Genomic DNA, 18268 nt, shown 5'->3' with positions numbered 1-18268 from the left:
AAACAAAGAAAGTAACAAGAAATAAAGAACGACATTACATAATGATAAAGGGCTCAGTCCAACAAGAGGATATAACCATTATAAATATATATTCACCCAACACAGGAGCACCAGCATATGTGAAACAAATACTAACAGAACTAAAGGAGGAAATAGACTGCAATGCATTCATTTTAGGAGACTTCAACACACCATTCACTCCAAAGGACAGATCCACCAGACAGAAAATAAGTAAGGACACAGAGGCACTGCACAACACAGTAGAACAGATGGACCTAATAGACATCTATAGAACTCTAAACCGAAAAGCAACAGGATACACATTCTTCTCAAGTGCACATGGAACATTCTCCATAACAGACCACATACTAGGCCACAAAAAGAGCCTCAGTAAATTCAAAAAGATTGAAATCCTACCAACCAACTTTTCAGACCACAAAGGTATAAAACTAGAAATAAATTGTACCAAGAAAGCAAAAAGACTCACAAACACATGGAGGATTAACAACACGCTTTTAAATAGTCAATGGATCAACGACCAAATTAAAATGGAGATCCAGGAATATATGGAAATAAATGACAACAACAACACAAAGCCCCAACTTCTCTGCGATGCAGCGAAAGCAGTCTTAAGAGGAAAGTATAAAGCAATCCGGGCATATTTAAAGAAGGAAGAACAAACCCAAATGAATAGCCTAATGTCATAATTATCAAAATTGGAAAAAGAAGAACAAATGAGGCCCAAAGTCAGCAGATGGAGGGACATAATAAAGATCAGAGAAGAAATAAACAAATTGAGAAGAATAAAACAATATAAAAAATCAATGAAACCAAGAGCTGGTTCTTCGAGAAAATAAACAAAATAGATAAGCCTCTAGCCAGACTTATTAAGAGAAAAAGAATCAACACACATCAACAGAATCAGAAATGAGAAAGGAAATATCACGACGGACCCAACAGAAATACAAAGAATCATTAGAGAGTACTATGAAAACCTATATGGTAACAAGCTGGAAAACCTAGGAGAAATGGACAACTTCTTAGAAAAATACAACCTTCCAAGACTGACCCATAAAGAAACAGAAAATCTAAACAGACCAATTACCAGCAAAGAAATTGAAGCAGTAATCAAAAAACTACCCAAGGAAAAAACCCCCGGGCCAGATGGATTTACCTCAGAATTTTATCAGACATACAGAGAAGATATAATACCCATTATCCCTAAAGTTTTCCAAAAAATAGAAGAGGAGGGAATACTTCCAAACTCATTCTATGAAGCCAGCATCACCCTAATACCAAAACCAGGCAAAGACCCCACCAAAAAAGAAAACTACAGACCAATATCCCTGATGAACGTAGATGCAAAAATACTCAACAAAATATGAGCAAATTGAATTGAAAAATACATCAAAAGGATCGTACGCCATGACCAAGTGGGATTCATCCCAGGGATGCAAAGATGGTACAGCATTCGAAAATCCATCAACATCAGCCACCACATCAACAAAAAGAAAGACAAAAACCACATGATTATCTCCATAGATGCTGAAAAAGCATTAGACAAAATTCAACATTCATTCATGATAAAAACTCTCAGCAAAATGGGTAGAGATGGCAAGTACCTCAACATAATAAAGGCCATATATGATAAACCCACAGCCAACATCATACTGAACAACAAGAAACTGAAAGCTTTTCCTCTGAGATCGGGAACAAGACAGAGATGCCCACTCTCCCCACTGTTATTTAACATAGTACTGGAGGTCCTAGCCACAGCAATTAGACAAAACAAAGACATACAAGGAATCCAGATTGGTAAAGAAGAAGTTAAACTGTCACTATTTGCAGATGACATGATACTGTACTTAAAAAACCGTAAAGACTCCACTCCAAAACTACTAGGACTGATATCGGAATACAGTAAAGTTGCAGGATACAAAATTAACACACAGAAATCTGTGGCTTTCCTATACACTAACAATGAGCCAATAGAAAGAGAAATCAGGAAAACAATACCATTCACAATTGCATCAAAAAGAATAAAATACCTAGGAATAAACCTAACCAAAGAAGTGAAAGACCTATACCCTGAAAACTATAAGACACTCTTAAGAGAAATTAAAGAGCACACTAACAAATGGAAACTCATCCCATGCTCCTGGCTAGGAAGAATTAATATTGTCAAAATGGACATCCTGCCCAAAGCAATATACAGATTTGATGCAATCCCTATCAAATTACCAACAACATTCTTCAACGAACTGGAACAAATAGTTCAAAAATTCATATGGAAACACCAGGGACCCCAAATAGTCAAAGCAATCCTGAGAAACAAGAATAAAGTGGCAGGGATCTCACTCCCCGACTTCAAGCTCTACTAAAAGCCATAGTAATCAAGACAATTTGGTACTGGCACAAGAACAGAGCCCCAGACCAGTGGAACAGATTAGAGATTCCAGACATTAACCCAAACATATATGGTCAACTAATATTCGATAAAGGAGCCATGGACATACAATGGGGAAATGACAGTCTCTTCAACAGATGGTGCTGGCAAAACTGGACAGCTACATGTAAGAGAATGAAACTGGATCACTGTCTAACCCCATACACAAAAGTAAATTCAAAATGGATCAAAGACCTCAATGTAAGTCATGAAACCATAAAACTCTTAGAAAAAAACATAGGCAAATATCTCTTGGACATAAACATGAGTGACTTCTTCATGAATATATCTCCCTGGGCAAGGAAAACAAAAGCAAAAATGAACAAGTGGGACTATATCAAGCTGAAAAGCTTCTGTACAGCAAAGGACACCATCAATAGAACGAAAAGGTACCCTACAGTATGGGAGAATATGTTTGTAAATGACAGATCCGATAAAGGCTTGACATCCAAAATATATAAAGAGCTCATGCACCTCAACAAACAAAAAGCAAATAATCCAATTAAAAAATGGGCAGAGGAGCTGAACAGACACTTCTCTAAAGAAGAAATCCATATGGCCAACAGAGATATGAAAAGATGCTCCACATTGCTAGTTATCAGAGAAATGCAATTAAAACCACAATGAGATATCACCTCACACCTTTAAGGATGGCTACCATCCAAAAGACAAACAACAACAAATGTTGGCGAGGTTGTGGAGAAAGGGGAACCCTCCTGCACTGCTGGTGGGAATGTAAATTAGTTCAACCATTGTGGAAAGCAATATGGAGGTTCCTCAAAATTCTCAAAATAGACTTATCATTTGACCCAGGAATTCCACTTCTAGGAATTTACCCTAAGGATGCAGCACTCCAGTTTGAAAAAGACAGATGCACCCCTATGTTTATTGCTGCACTGTTTACAATAGCCAAGATATGGAAGCAACCTAAATGTCCATCAGTAGATGAATCGATAAAGATGTGGTACATATTCACAATGGAATATTATTTAGCCATAAGACGAAAACAAATCCTACCATTTGCAACAACATGGATGGAGCTAGAGGGTATTATGCTCAGTGAAATAAGCCAAGTGGAGTAAAACAAATACCAAATGATTTCACTCATCTGTGGAGTATAAGAGCAAAAGAAAAACTGAAGGAACAAAACAACAGAATCACAGAACCCAAGAATGGACTAACAGTTACCAAAGGGAAAGAGACTGGGGAGAATGCGAGGGTAGGGAGGGATAAGGGCGGAGAAGAAGAAAGGGGGTATTATGATTAGCATGTATAATGTGGGGGGTGGGGGGAATGGGAGGGCTTTGCAACACAGAGAAGACAAGTAGTGATTCTACAACATCTTCTATGCTGATGGACAGTGAATGTAATGGGGTTTGTGAGGGGGACTTGGGGTAGGGGAGAGCCTAGTAAACATAATGTTCTTCATGTAATTGTAGATTAATGATAACAAAATTAAAAAAAATTCCCTCTTCAGTTCAACACATGGTAGTGTCTTTCTGGAAGGGGACAATGCCATAAAATTTCTTTAAATTGTCTGTTTCTCTTTACCCACTCTCTCTCTCTCTCCTTTATCTTTTCCTCTCCTCTCTCTGTCTCTCTTCTTTGCTGGCTTTAAAGAAGCAAGCTGGATGGATTACAGAACCACTAGAAAATTAATTCTACCAACAACCTGTGAGAGCTTAGAAACTGCTCTTTCCTCAGTTGAGCCTCTGAGGAGAACCCAGCCTTGGCTGATTGTTTGACTTAAGACTTGACAGACCTTAAGTACTGGACCCGTCTAGGTCATAACTGAACCTCTGATCCATGGGAAATGTGACCTAATAAACATGTGTAACTGATACAGATAGGGCCACAGTAAGGTTATGCATGCCTCCACTTTTCTTATGGGATTGCCTCATGCAGCCATTAGAAAATTTACCCACAACTTGTGTAACTCTTTGCTTATTCTTGAGGATAAGCTCTTTGTTTAACAACTAGAGGGCAGAAATTGTTATTTACATTTCCAGAGTCTTCCACTGCCTCCAAGTTGCCTTTACTGGTTATTCCAGTGAAGTGACAGCCCATGATGAAAGTACACACCACAATTCTGTTCTCACCTTTTGGTTGCTGAGGATGATGACACAGTAGCGAGTGTGGATTTCAAAGGGGAGAAAGAAGAGCTCCAGTATTGAAGTTTCTTTCACTTTCAGATGAAGAGTATGTGCTGAGCAGAAGAACTCTTGGATGAAATTGGACATAATTGCTGCCAAAATATCAAGCAGAGCTTGTTTGCATATCACTTCCTAAGTGCTATTCAAATAAATAAGCTGTTTCAATTAGTGACTAAAGTTCTGGAATAAATACAAAAGATGTTCAGAGCATTAGCACACAAAATTAGAAGATACATACATTTGTTAATGAAAGTATGGATGACCCAGTGTAAGCTTGATATAATAAAAAAATGTGTAATTATGACCCTCAATTAAAAATTCTTAATAAATAGTTCCTTTACAAAGGGAACTTAGTATTTAAACATAGGCTGTACATACATATATAAATAGCAAAGTGGTCATCCAAGAATCTTCAATAATTTTGTGGGCTATTAATGGTTTATGTAACAGGCTGAAACAGTCATCTTCAACTGGAAATAGAATGTCTACACACACACACACACACACACACACACTTTGTTGGTTTTAAAACCTGTCCACAAATTCTTCAACACTGCCTTGAATGTACTGTTATGGAGGGACCAGTCTTAGTGACTTAATCCTAACAAATAGCACGCTAGAATGCAGCAAAAGTCAAGCAGTATGACTTCTGACACTAGATCAGAAACTTAAAACAACTTCTTCCTTATTGTCTCTCTTTCTTGGTTCACTTGCTTTTAGAACCAAGTTGCCATCCTGTGAAGAAGCCTGGGCCACAAGGAGAGGCCACAGGTAAGTGTACAGGCCAAAAGGTATTAATCTTCAGACACGTGAGTCAGGAAGCCTTTGGAGGGACTCAAGCCCCAGCCTCAACCTGACTATAACTTCATGAGAGACCCTGAGCAAGAGTCACCTGGCTGAGGACATTAACTCCGGATGTGTGAGAAAGAAAATGATTGTAATACCTTTTCATTGTCTAATGCCACTACATTGGGAGTTGTTTCTTCTGTAGTTATAGATAGCCAGAACATCCCTATATCCATTTTCCTATCATCCTATCCTTATTTTCTAAATCTATAGTTATTTCATAAAACAAAGTAAATCTGTGTTTTTCTTGTAGTTTTAAACATGGTGATACCTGTCACTTACATAGGTTTAAACAGCTCAGAATAAGCCAAAAGACACAAAAAGGTCATTTACCTAAATATATTCACTGTACTGGTGAGGAAACTAACACTCTGCAGTGTAAGGAAAGATGTGGGTAGAGTCCTCTGAAGAGTCATGAACAGAAAAGGCTAAGACATGAAGCAAGCAAATGCTGTTGGAAAAATGGTACCGATAGACTTGAATGAAGTAGGGTTGCCACAAACCTTTAGTTTGTGAAAAATGCAGTATCTGCAAAGTGCAATAAAATGAAGCACAATAAAACCAAGCACGCTTGTAAAAGCTTCTAGTTGAGGTACTCACAAGTTTTTAAGGCATGTGGGGCATTGAAACAGCCCTCAGCAACATCATGTTCACAGCTACTCACAGCATCACTACCATAAAGAAACAGGAAAACAACATCAACAACACAAACAAAATTGAAAAACAATTCTCTTTATTACATCTTATAGATCCTTAAAAATTATGGCTACCTACAATACACAAAATCACAGGTTCATTTCATATGTCATTTTCATGTTTATATTGTTCTGCAATTTTAAAAAATGCAAAAAGGAAACTATCATAAATATTTCCACTACTGTTTTACAGAAGTTGTGGTAAAAATAATTCCTTTTTACTTTCAAATACTATAGAGATGTAAACATTTGATAATAAAAACCCAAATCCTGAGACTTTAAAGGAGGTGGCTTCAATTTAGGATTACAAAGGCACTCTCTCCAGAAGTGGCTCTAGAACATGATTTCTTGAAAAATTCTCTTCTCTCAGCTTATTGTTTCCACATTTGCTTCTTTCTCATGAAGGTAGAAGACCTGGGCAGCTGTTTAATCTCTGGCTACATTTCTGAAAATCAATTGGCAGATCTCTGCTTTACTTCTACTCACAAGCATTCTCATTAGCAGTTTAAGCAATGCCTTTTTTTGATGTGAAAAACATTTAATATTTTATGTAATTTGAGCATTTGATAGATACTTTAAGGCTACCAGAGACTTAATAGATGGATATTTTAGCATTTGTAAAGGAAAGCATACAGAGTGGAAAGAACAAAGAATGCTTAATTCTCAGTGTAGAGCTCCATTGCCATCTCTTTGATAATGGAGCTGTGGGTAGAATGCCTGATTAAAATCCTCAGATAATGTCCAAGCTTCATTTTGTTCAATACTTGCAATCGCTAGCCCTTCAGTCAGTTTTTTTCATAATGAATAGAAAAGCAGAGCAATTTGGGCTTCATCTTTTTCTTTTCTTTACCTATTTTGTTGGAAAACAGCTAATGAAAGTGCCTTTGGAATAAATCAAATAACTGCTTCTTCCTCAAAGGAGACTCTCAAGGCCCCCAAAACTGAGTAACCTGTACTATTTATGTTAAAGACAGAAAAAAAAATTGTAGAGCTAGGAATTTTATTGACTTGTTGATAAAGCTAACTATCATCATGATTAATTCAGAGACATCAGAAAATAATTTGGCTGAGGAAAATTCTATTTTATCTGATTAGTGTTCTTGATTCAAGAAATTCAGTGATAAACCCAAGTTGTTTCCAAAACTAGTATCTCGCATGTCCCAAAGACAGAACAGAAAACACCTTAAGCCATTTACCTTATTTTTTAATCCTTGCACCCCAGTCCATGCTGACATCCACCTAGATGCTCACTGACTGTTGCTATGGCAGAGGATGCATGTTTTAAACTCTTGGTCTTAAGGAAGAAATTGCATCAAAAAGGGCTAAAATTATATGAAATACCATAGCTCAAGCAATGGAATATTTTCTGCTAATTTAGTAGTGGGCCAAAGTCAGGGAGTAGAACCTACTTATGGGATTTGAAGGGATTACACCCCTTTCTCCTCTGTAGTAATGGCATGCAGCTCTTTTCAAGGTACATTAATCAAAATGACACTGAACTGGCTCAATTCAGGGCATGTAAATCAGAATGACTTCCTACTCAAGCCTTTCCCGGTAGGGAAGGAAGATCTTTATTATAAGCCTTCATGAAGCTACTTTTGGGTCAGCATTCAGGGCTGTGTCCCAACCAAATAGCACATAATTTTTATGTACCATTGGAAGGAAAATAAGAGGATCAATCTTCAGGTTCATTTCAGCCTCTATGTGTCCAGGAGTTCTTCAAAAAAGGGCCCTGTGGCCATCTGAAGGGCAGTAAAAATGGGATGTTTGCTGCTTTTTATACCACTTTGGCCCCTGAGCAGTTGAGAAGTCTCTAAAGCAAAGGATGCTGACCTGGGGTCCCAGGACAGAGTGAATCTGTGAGTTTAAGTGGGTAAAAATTCCTTCTTGAAGTCCACTAACTCTTAATAACAATTTAAGTCAAACCACAGTAGCATTAGCTGTACTATGACTTGGCTATTATTTCCACAGATCTTATGTATTGTTCTAATGGAGTGTATATTTTAATACATTATAATTTTTTAATACTTTGATAATCTTAACTCCCAAAATGAGTGTCTTTAAATGTCTTTTCTCCTATGAAGCTCTCTACAATATTTAGAGAGTGATAATCCTTGCCAATCAGGAGCTTATTTTGGAGTAACATATACTCCTGAATGCATTCTGCTCTGTACACTTGTCTCCATTTCTGGTTTTTTTTCCCTCTACTTGACGGATGGCTCCTTGAGGGCCCTATTTGTGACTTATTTAACCCTATATTCCTCCAATACTCAGAACTGTACTTGAGGTGCCACTTAGCAAAAATTTATTGAATGATAAATAATTCAATATCACTGGAAAAAAAGAGTAAGTCATGTCACTGTAGGAAATCATTCAAAAAGTGCTCATTTCTGAGCACTGCTGATCTGACATTCAGTTTTAAAGTGTGGCTAAAATCCATCTCCTGTCCTGATCCTTTCTGATAATCCTTTGGATTTAATTAGAATAAGAATTTCTTAACTGCTCTTACTTATGCTCATGGATCATGTCCCCATAAAGTAAAATGTGTGATGAATATAAAGTTTTATCATCCATGTGGATTCAAATGCGTTGTTTTATATTTATCATCTATTATTTAAAAAGAGCAGTTCATAGAGGCATTTTTATTTTTTAATAGAAGACTGTCTTTTTTATGCCACCTGAAACATAATTTCAGCACTTTACTGTTCATTTGAGAAGAAAAAATTAATAATGTGAGGGAGATATTGACTGTAGTGACTCTGAGGAAGAGAATATATGCTAGGTCATGCTATACTAATAACCCCATATCTCAGGGGATTAGCACAATAATTTATGTATCACACTAAATGTCCACCCTAGGTGATGAGAATGCATTCAGAGACACTTGGTAAAGGAGGCTTCATTTCTGTATGTACTTCTCTAATAAACTGTGGTAGGGCAAGGGAACAAGAAAACTTGCTCACTGTGTCTTAAAGTTACCACTTAGAAAAACATTCAGCATCTTGCCTCCAATGCCATTAGCCAGTTACGTTACATGTTCACACATAACTTACAACATGACTGAGGAAGTACAATATTACCATGTGCCTAAAAAGAGAAAACTAGGGATATCTCTAAAAAGCTCTAAAAGAAATACAGATAGTTTATGGATATTTTCCTCAATTTTTTCTTATTCTCTTAAGGTACTTTGCTGATTAAACCTAGAGACCAGACCAGGGATTCACTGAGACGATGTAATGCCGATTATATGGTATATTACATATGAAAGTTAATTATAGGGGTCTATACCACAGTTCTGTTGTGGTCATGATTTAAAGTGCATGTTCTTAAATTTTGTTTGTGCCAGGAAAACTATCTGAGGCAAATATTAAGGAGGGCTTTAAGAAAAACGGGATATGTGACATTACTGAATATTATATTACTAAGACATATTTAAAGACCAAAGGGCCTCATTATGGCGATGAAGCTAGATTGATGAAATACTAGAGAACTTGGTGCTATCTGAAGATAAAACTCTCTTTTGTGTTCCCACGTGGTGGAAATTCTTGGTTGCCTATTCCAATAACCATTGACCCTTTCCTCAGTGACCAAACCCTCAGTTTATTTTGATATATATATGGAGAAAGGTAATTTCTCAGTGTTCCTTCTAGTTAGTCCAGACAGTCATCTAATTAAGATTTGCCCAATGGGCTACAAGCAGAAGTGCTTTGTTATGTTTCTGGGAAGCTTCCCTAACGGAGAAAGGGCATTCTTATCCCTGAACTTCCTCCTTTCCGTGGCCTGTAACGTGGATTTGATTGTTGGAGTTCTGGATACCTTAGCTGATACTTGAGAAAGCGAGTAAGGACTTGCCTGCTACCTGAACAGTCAGGATCCAGATGGAGAGCCGCAGTAACTGCTTCCAATAAATCTCCTCAGAGTGGTCAGAAATACAGCCTTTTAGTGACATGAGACTGCTCTATCTCAAGTCTACACTATGGATTTGGAGCCCAGCATTCAGCCCATGACAGTGGTGAAATGACAAACCAAGAATCGGCCCTTTTTTTTGAGAAACTGAGTGGCGTTTGCCTTTCTAAGACCCACCCTTGCCTCTGGTCTGGAGGACAGCCTTCAAAGAGGCACACAGGAATAGATCCTCAATGCTTTAAACTAATGACTGTGAGGAAGTCTGTGAGAGCTCATCCACAGAGGCCTGACTACTCTATATTGGATCATGTTCTCCCTGAGGCAAGGCAACACTCAAAGTCACTGTACTTTATGTTTTTTTTCTTTTATCACAAGAAGGCTTGAGAGAACTAGGAAAGTACAGTATTATAAATACAAATGGATGAGACTATGAGAAAGAATGATTGATAATGTGTGAGACCATGGCAGACATACTTCCTAGGCTGTACTTCATGCTGAACTGGCAAATATTTGGGGTGAGGATTTCCAAAGTTTTCTTTTCTGATGAAATTAAATTATAAATGCCTTAATATTTGTTCATTCCATTTTGTTTCTGATTTAAGAAGCATAACATAAAAAAGATGTCCATAAGCTTCAATAATTTTGGAACTTGGGATCTAATCAAAACCCTTTCTGAATATTATATGAAGGAACTTATGTTAAAATTTGGGATACAGAATTCCTGTTACATTGTAAATTACAAAAGTAGATTCAATTTTTCTGTGCAATGAAGTGATCCAAGTTTGAGTTATTTATGTCACAGACACCTACAGCATTGCTTGGAGATCTGACTCTAGTTTAATACGTGACACTATAAATTATTTGCAATTAATGTGAAGAAATTACTTCAAGGCCACTCAGGGTAAAATCTATTATTACAAAGCAGATGTGTAATCAAGAAGCAAGGGACTGAAAAGATAAAAAGCTAGAAGAACTGCTTGTTAAAGCGTCCCTCGTAATCTAGTATTTGGCACTACAAGGAAATTAACATAAAATGCCTACAATACTCTATTCTTATAATATCTATAATGTTACCTTATAGCTCAATATATTAATTAACATTTTATTGTTCATTAAACTAAAATATGAAAGGACGACTTTCAGTGCCTTAGTTAAGCAAGAATTAAGCTTGCAATAGAACAAATGCAGTAAGACCAAAATGGTTTTTCCTTTACCAATTTTCCTCCCCAAAGAACCAATGAAAAACTAACATCTTGTAATAAATACAATACTTATAATCCCCTAAAACTATTAGTTTAAATACAATTCACTTTTGGAAAAAAAAAACTGCATTCATTTTAATCTTAGCAAGACCTGCAGAATCACTTTAATGGTTTCTGATGACTTTAATATTGGGAATTCCTATGCTATCAAAATTACTAAATCCTTGTCTCCTGAGACATTTTTGCATCTAAAAGGATGACACTGATGTTGTCAAGAATTACACAGAGACAGTTATAAAATAAACTAACAACATAGTAATGGTCAATATGCACACGTTTCACTAACAGATACCTACATTATTTTCTTTCTGTCTGACTTTCTTTAACCTTGGTAACATCATTTTTATTCTACTTCACTTTAAATGGCCATTCTATAGTTTAAAACAAGAGAAATACAAAGCAACCTAACTTCAAAAAATTCTGCTTCTCTATTCAGAAGTCAAAGTTCCTTTCTAAACAAAATATAGACATCATAACACAGGTGGAATAAGCTTAAATACAGTCAGTTCTCTTTATCCATGAATTCCACTATTTACAAATTCTCCTTCTTGCTGAAACTGATTTGTAACCCCAAAATCAATACTCATGGTGCTTTCATGGTTGTTTCAGGACATGTGCAGAGAGGTGAGAAGTTCATGTCATCAGCCAGGCAAGTTCCCTGGCGAGGTCAAACAAGGCGATTGAGCTTTTCTGTTTCAGTTACCATACATGGGTGAGCAGAGAATGGAGATGGTAGGGGGCAGTACAGAAGTGCCTAAGTGCAGGAAGCTCTAGCTCTGGGGCCAGGTGGACACGGTTGGAGATAATTCTCTGGCATTTGTTGGTGGGTCAGTGTTATGCAAATCATTTAATACTTCTGAACCTCATTTTCTCTGTGTAAAGAAAATACAATCTACCAGGAATATAGTGCTTCGAGGATTTATGATTGTAATCTATGTGATTATACGTGTGTGTGTGTATATATATATATATATATATATATATATATATATATATATATATATATATATACACTCCTAGGAGTAGGAGTACTGGCAGTATTCACTAACTGCCACAATTTTATAGAACATAACTAACGTGAAATAATGAGAATCCACTGTATTTAATCAAGTGCCTATTTATTCAGTTTTCATGCATATAAACCTAGCAACATCTAAAGTGAGAAAAACAGCTTGAATAAGATAAATTTTATATAACACAAATTAAACATTTAAAATAAATTAAAACTATTGTGTGATTATATAACAGGTTTACTTAAATGCTAATTTCTCAGATTTTCTCCTCAATTATAAGCATAAAATATGTTGACATTTACCCATTGTTTGTGTGGTTAACAAATTGTCCAGATTCAGTCAGTTGACATGGCAAAGAAACAAATGTTGAAGACTCCACCAAAATGACACTAAAATAAATGAAAAAAGGATTATTTTTAATTCTACTGGCAACAAAATTCAGATGACCCCACAACAATCTTCTAAGTTTTTCCTTTATTCATAAAATACAATTCGAATCAGAATACGTTAGAGTTCAAAAAATCCATGTGTCCTCATTCTGCAACTCAAAACATGTGTGTTAAAAAGAAGGGAAAGATCTGGAATGGAAGTATGTAAATGTTTGCCCAAATTATACACTAGAAACAATGTGAACATCACACACTAGTCTCAGTGCATTGTCAGAGCTGCACACATTTCATAATTTCTAATCCTATTTCCAAAAGAGAGAAATGTTTCTTCAGAAGTAGACATGAGATGCAGAAACCTACTCATCAGTGCATTAATAATTATACCATCTTCTAGAATCACACAGCAATTCATTCCTTCTAATATGATAATGCTCATTCACTCAAGAAACAGTTATAGAGACTCCATTACATGTTAGCCGTGGCACTAGGTGCTGGAAAATACAAACATGAATGTGCTATCCTCTCTGCCTTAGGCTGCCCACATTGCAGTGGGAGGATAGTGTGGAAATGATACTGCAGCAGAAAGTGAAAAATGTCAAGAAGACATGTCATGTAAGGAAGGCCTAATTCTACTTGCAGAGTTGAACAGAATATATATAATACCAAGAACAAATTTGTTGAAAGAAATGTGTTTTATTATGTAACAGTTTTTAAAATCTCACAGTAATAGCTTTACAGGAAAAACAGATAAATGAAATTAATAAAATGTTTTAGTCTTGAACCATACACATATATACAAATACATACAACTGCAGGCAAAAACAAAAATGCCACATATCTTCATACATCCTAGTGTTTGAATACTACTAACAGTTTCTGTTCTTTTATTTTAGCTTGACAGTTCTGATACTTTCATACTAGGGTTTTATGGATTATATGAATATTAAATATTAAAAATTTTTAAGCAGACAAAATTAACTGTAGTAAAATGAAAACTATGAACTATGGAAGACATGTATCAGACTACCAGATCTGCTTATATCATTTTAAAGTTATAGTTAAGCAAATTTAGGAAGAGTTCTTCTCCAGAGAGTATTTTAAATTTAAAATCAGGCCCTGACTCTCATTTAAATCTCATAAAATTATGAGGCAGAAAAAATTCACACTATTTCTTTATATTTCTATAAATCCAAGGTGAATCATTGGGGCAATTTACTTTGGTCATAATTGATCTGGCTAAAAAAGCGGTCACAAAGATAATACAGTTTGACACACAAATACAGATAAAAACCAATCTAATAAATATTAAATTTTTCATACATTGTACATGTACCACTTTAAGCTAAAATAGCATTCATATGCTTCTGTCTGAAAAGCCCCTGCTTAATTGCAATGAACATATGTTCTTTAAAATAGACAGAAACATTGACTATAAAAATTAAAGAGACTAACATTAAAATGGGAAAAAAATCCTATTTATTACTGCAGCTTCTAAATCAGTGGTACTCACACTTCATTACAATAATCTGTATTGCTTGTTCAAAATGCAGATTCCCAAGCTTCTATTTGCAAGAATTCTGACTTAGTAAGTTTGGCCTGGGTTCCAAGAACCACCATGTAAAGCAAGCTTTCCAGAAGCTTTTTAAATACCTTATCTATGCATTAAACTTGAAACAATACTGACTTAGACCAACACTGATCTAACAGTAATGTACAAAAAAAATCTCGTGGAGATGTTAAATGCAGATTCTGACTCAGATGCATTGGAGAGGGCCTGAAATTTAGTTTTCTAACAAGCTCTCAGGTGATGGTGATTTTGCTGATTCAAGGCTCACACTTTGAGAAGAATGAGTCTAACATAAAACAAAAACTATTTTTCAAATAATAAAACCAGGCTATCAGGAAAAGAAAAGCAGGAAATGGCAGAGTTATAATTCACCCCTCTATGATAGCAACAAAAACACTGGAAAAATGGTGTGGATAAAATGAGAGTTCCTGTGGCCTGGATTCTCACCTGGCCCTGGTTGACTAGCTCACTGCACACCTGTGGGCAATTTGACTCTATATAAAGATCTCTGCCCAGTGCTTTGTGCTCCACACAATGGCATAGCTGCAAGGCTGCAACAAAACAGAGGTTGGAGTGGTGGCAGCGCCTAGAGGACAGAGGCCCAGAGGACGGCTGTGTGGGATGGCTTTGCGGGATGACTGTGCAGAGAGACCCAGAGGATGACTGTGTGGACAGAGGGGCCCAGAGGATGGCTGTGCAGGCAGAGAGACCCAGAGGCAGAGACCAGATTGCTGCATGCAGACTCACTCTGAGGAAACGGGATTTTAGTGGCTGACCTGCCACCTGGAAATAAAGTTGGGTATAGCCCTTTCACCCCAAGAACGTTTTGCTGTCGATTGCTTTGGTCACATTGAATCCATAGCGAACTTGCCCTGGGCTGAAACCCATTGGCAAGACAATTGGTGAAAGTCAGCAGAGTTCATTGTTGACCAAGGAAAAAGACAGGCTGCCTTTATGGAAGGGGTGCTTCAGTGGGCTACTCCTGTGAATGGGGAAACAGTGGATTGTCCCCCAATGGGTATGTGGTCTGAGGTGGCTTGCCTCCTAGAGGACTGGGCCCCACCCCAGGACTGGAGTCAAGTGGAGGTGACACCTAAGGCTGTAGGGGTGGCACTTGGTATAATAAATAGATCCTTTGAGAAGCAGAGTGCCCATGAGGCAGTGGGGACTGGGGGTTGGCTGCTTCTCACAGTATTAAAAAAGTCTACAGAGGAGACCCAAGAAATGGCAGCATGAGAACATGAGCTGCAAACTTCTGTGGATGCCCTGAAGAAGGAGATGGCATTGATGCAAGAGGAGGTGGCATGAGAATGCTGGCATCAAGGTGCCATTGGTGACAAGACAGCAGCACTGCCAGGTGTTCTGAAGGAGGAAGAGGCCATCAAGGAAAAAGACGAACTCCTGAGGGAAGCACAGGTGGGGGTGGTATGAGAATGTCGGCTCTGAAGCAGTGAGGTGAAGGTAAGAGAGCTGCTGAAGACTGAGCTGGCATTGTTACAAGGCACTGTAACAGAGGAGGCACTTGGGGAAGTGGAGAGAAAGGTGCCATCAGCCCCAGAAATGGAGGAGCTGGGGAAGGATGAAGGGGTGGTGCCAGAGGCACTGGCCCCTCCTGTATTGAAAGCACGTCCAGTGGTTGTAAAGAAAATAAAGACCCAGCAGCTGAAAGTTCCCCAAGGAAAGGAGCAGCCCCCTCCCCAGGCCATGGAGCACTCTATGGTCCACCCTTATACTGAGGCTAAGCTGGTGGCTGTGGGACTTAAGTGTGAATGGAATTGTTCTGTTGGGATCAGAGATGGGAAAGCTGTCTTCCCTGACAGTACAGCCCACCTTGAGGCAGCGATTACAAAATGCAAGGTGACATGTACAGTAGCTGAAGCAATGAGAACCCAGAAAGAAATGAGACCTGTTACTCACAGGAGGAATTTGAGGGGCCCTGTGAGGGTTATGAGGACCCAGATGTGGGTTGATTTGATATGGGCAGGAGTAGATGGAAGGAAATTAGACGGGAAGACAAATAAGATCTTACTGGAGCTATGGCAACAACTGAAACCAGAGCAGCAGTTCCAGCCATTAAGACTAAAGAGGCAGAGGTCAGAGACAGAGCCACGAGTGTGGCTGGTGTGTCTGCAAGACTTTTTGTTGGAAAGGCTGGAGAACAATGTTCAAGCTTCCTTGCACAGAGAAGCTCTTGTAAAGCAGTGAGGGCACATAGATTGAGAGGAAAGAATCCTGGAGGGGTGGAGTGTGGATAAAATGAGAGTTCTTGTGGCCAGAATTCTCACCTGGCCCTGGTTGACTAGCTCACTGCACACCTTTGGGCAATTTGATTCTACATATAAAGCTCTGCCCAGTGCTCTGCACGTGACATGGTGGCACAGCTGCAAGGCTGCAGTAGAGCAGAGGCTGGAGTGGTGGCAGCACCGAAGACAGAGGCCCAGAGGACGGCTGTGCTGGACGGCTGTGTGGACAGAGGGGTCCAGAGGACAGCTGTTCAGACAGAGGGGCCGAGAAGACGACTGTGTGGGCAGAGGGCCCAGAGGCAGAGACCAGCTTGCTGCATGCAGAAGCACTCTGAGTGAACGGGATTTTAGTGGCTGACCTGCCACCTGAAAATAAAGTTAGATATAACCCTTTCACCCCAAGAACGTTTTGCTGTCAATTTCTTTGGTCACATTGAATCCATAGCGAACTTGCCCCAGGCTGAAACCCATTGGCAAGACAAACGGTCAAAATTAACTTTTTCAGAACTCTTATTAATTAATGAAAGGCTTGCAAAAATATGAGTAGTGTTTATTCTGGAAAAACTACCAAACTTTGGTAAGAACAGTAGAGCTAACAGTCTTGTAGCTTCCATATTTGTCTTGCCAATGGGTTTCAGCCCCAGGCAAGTTCTCTATGGATTCAATGTGACCATAGAAAATGACAGCATACATTCATTAGGGTGAAAGGGTTTATTTCCCGGCTTGTTCTCCCAGCGGTAGGTTGAGCACTAGCATCTCTGCCTCCACCCAGAGCACTGGACCGAGCTCTCTATATAGGGCAATAATAGCTTATTGCCTAAAGGTGTGGAAGCGGTAGCCTAGCAACAGACCAGGTACATCATCAGGTGGTTTAAGTTCAGTGAGGATCCTGTTCATAGGAACCCCAACTTCCCCACACTCTACCCTTCCAGGATTCTCGCCTTACAATCTAAATGTTTTCATTCTTGCGCAATGCTCCCTGTGCGAGAAAGCTGGAACACTGTAACCAGATTTTACAAGACCAACAAAGATAACACCTTAGAGATTATAATAAAAATTAAGATACAACAAGATTTTGTACAGGTAACACATTTATAATAATCCTCAAGCCAGAGGAGGTTCCTAATAACAAAAATTAAAATAATCCTCAAGCCAGAGGAAGTTCCCAATCCACAAAGATATTAGGGGAGATAAGACAAATGTTTTAATGACACCAACATAGGCAAATATTGCCCATCAGGTAGATGCATGAAAGAGAGTGGTCCTGTGATAGGACTGTAGCAGGAAGGGGGTCTCTTCCAGGTCTTGTATACCATACTTTTACTCCTTTCCCCGTGGGAGTTACTGAAGGGTCTATATATAGTGCTACTGGAGGTGCATGCACTGGCCATAATGATAAAACAAAACTCCCCGGTTAGATGCTCCTACCTTCTGGCCATTCAGGATATACTAGTGAACTTTGGGGGCCACTCTGCTGTTATTCCAGGAACACACAGGAGGCCAGCTTCCAGGCCTTATCCCCAAGGTGCAAGGAGAGTCAGCCATCATTGGTCCATGTGTAGAAAGATCCAAGGCCACGTCAACTCAGTGGAGTCTCCTGGGTTCAGTGCATTTGGTGCTGGCAGCAAGATATTATTCTGGTGGCCGAATCTCAGCTTCAGTGATTCTTCCTTGGTTTGTACTTGCACTTGTATAGGGGAGGCAGCCATATGTGTTAACATGTCTAAGGGGCTCAGGGCTCCCTTTTG

At 38.5% G+C, this 18268-nt stretch overlaps 1 protein-coding gene across 1 annotated transcript in view; it reads right to left on the bottom strand.

The window, feature by feature from the left end:
* The window catches only part of CFAP47 (cilia and flagella associated protein 47), a 510608-nt gene that overhangs the window by 241954 nt on the left and 250386 nt on the right, over positions 1-18268 (bottom strand). Inside the window, exons 40-42 of the mRNA XM_057495502.1 lie at positions 12624-12710; positions 6046-6116; positions 4546-4691 (exon numbers count right to left, since the gene is read on the bottom strand). Coding sequence (XP_057351485.1) covers positions 4546-4691; positions 6046-6116; positions 12624-12710 — 304 coding nt within the window. The remainder of the gene's footprint in view (positions 1-4545; positions 4692-6045; positions 6117-12623; positions 12711-18268) is intronic.

The sequence above is a fragment of the Manis pentadactyla genome, chromosome X (assembly GCF_030020395.1).
Source record: "Manis pentadactyla isolate mManPen7 chromosome X, mManPen7.hap1, whole genome shotgun sequence".
Classification (NCBI taxonomy): Eukaryota; Metazoa; Chordata; class Mammalia; order Pholidota; family Manidae; genus Manis; species Manis pentadactyla.
Note: the sequence above shows the minus strand (reverse complement) of the source record. Positions and strands in the feature narration are given on the sequence as shown.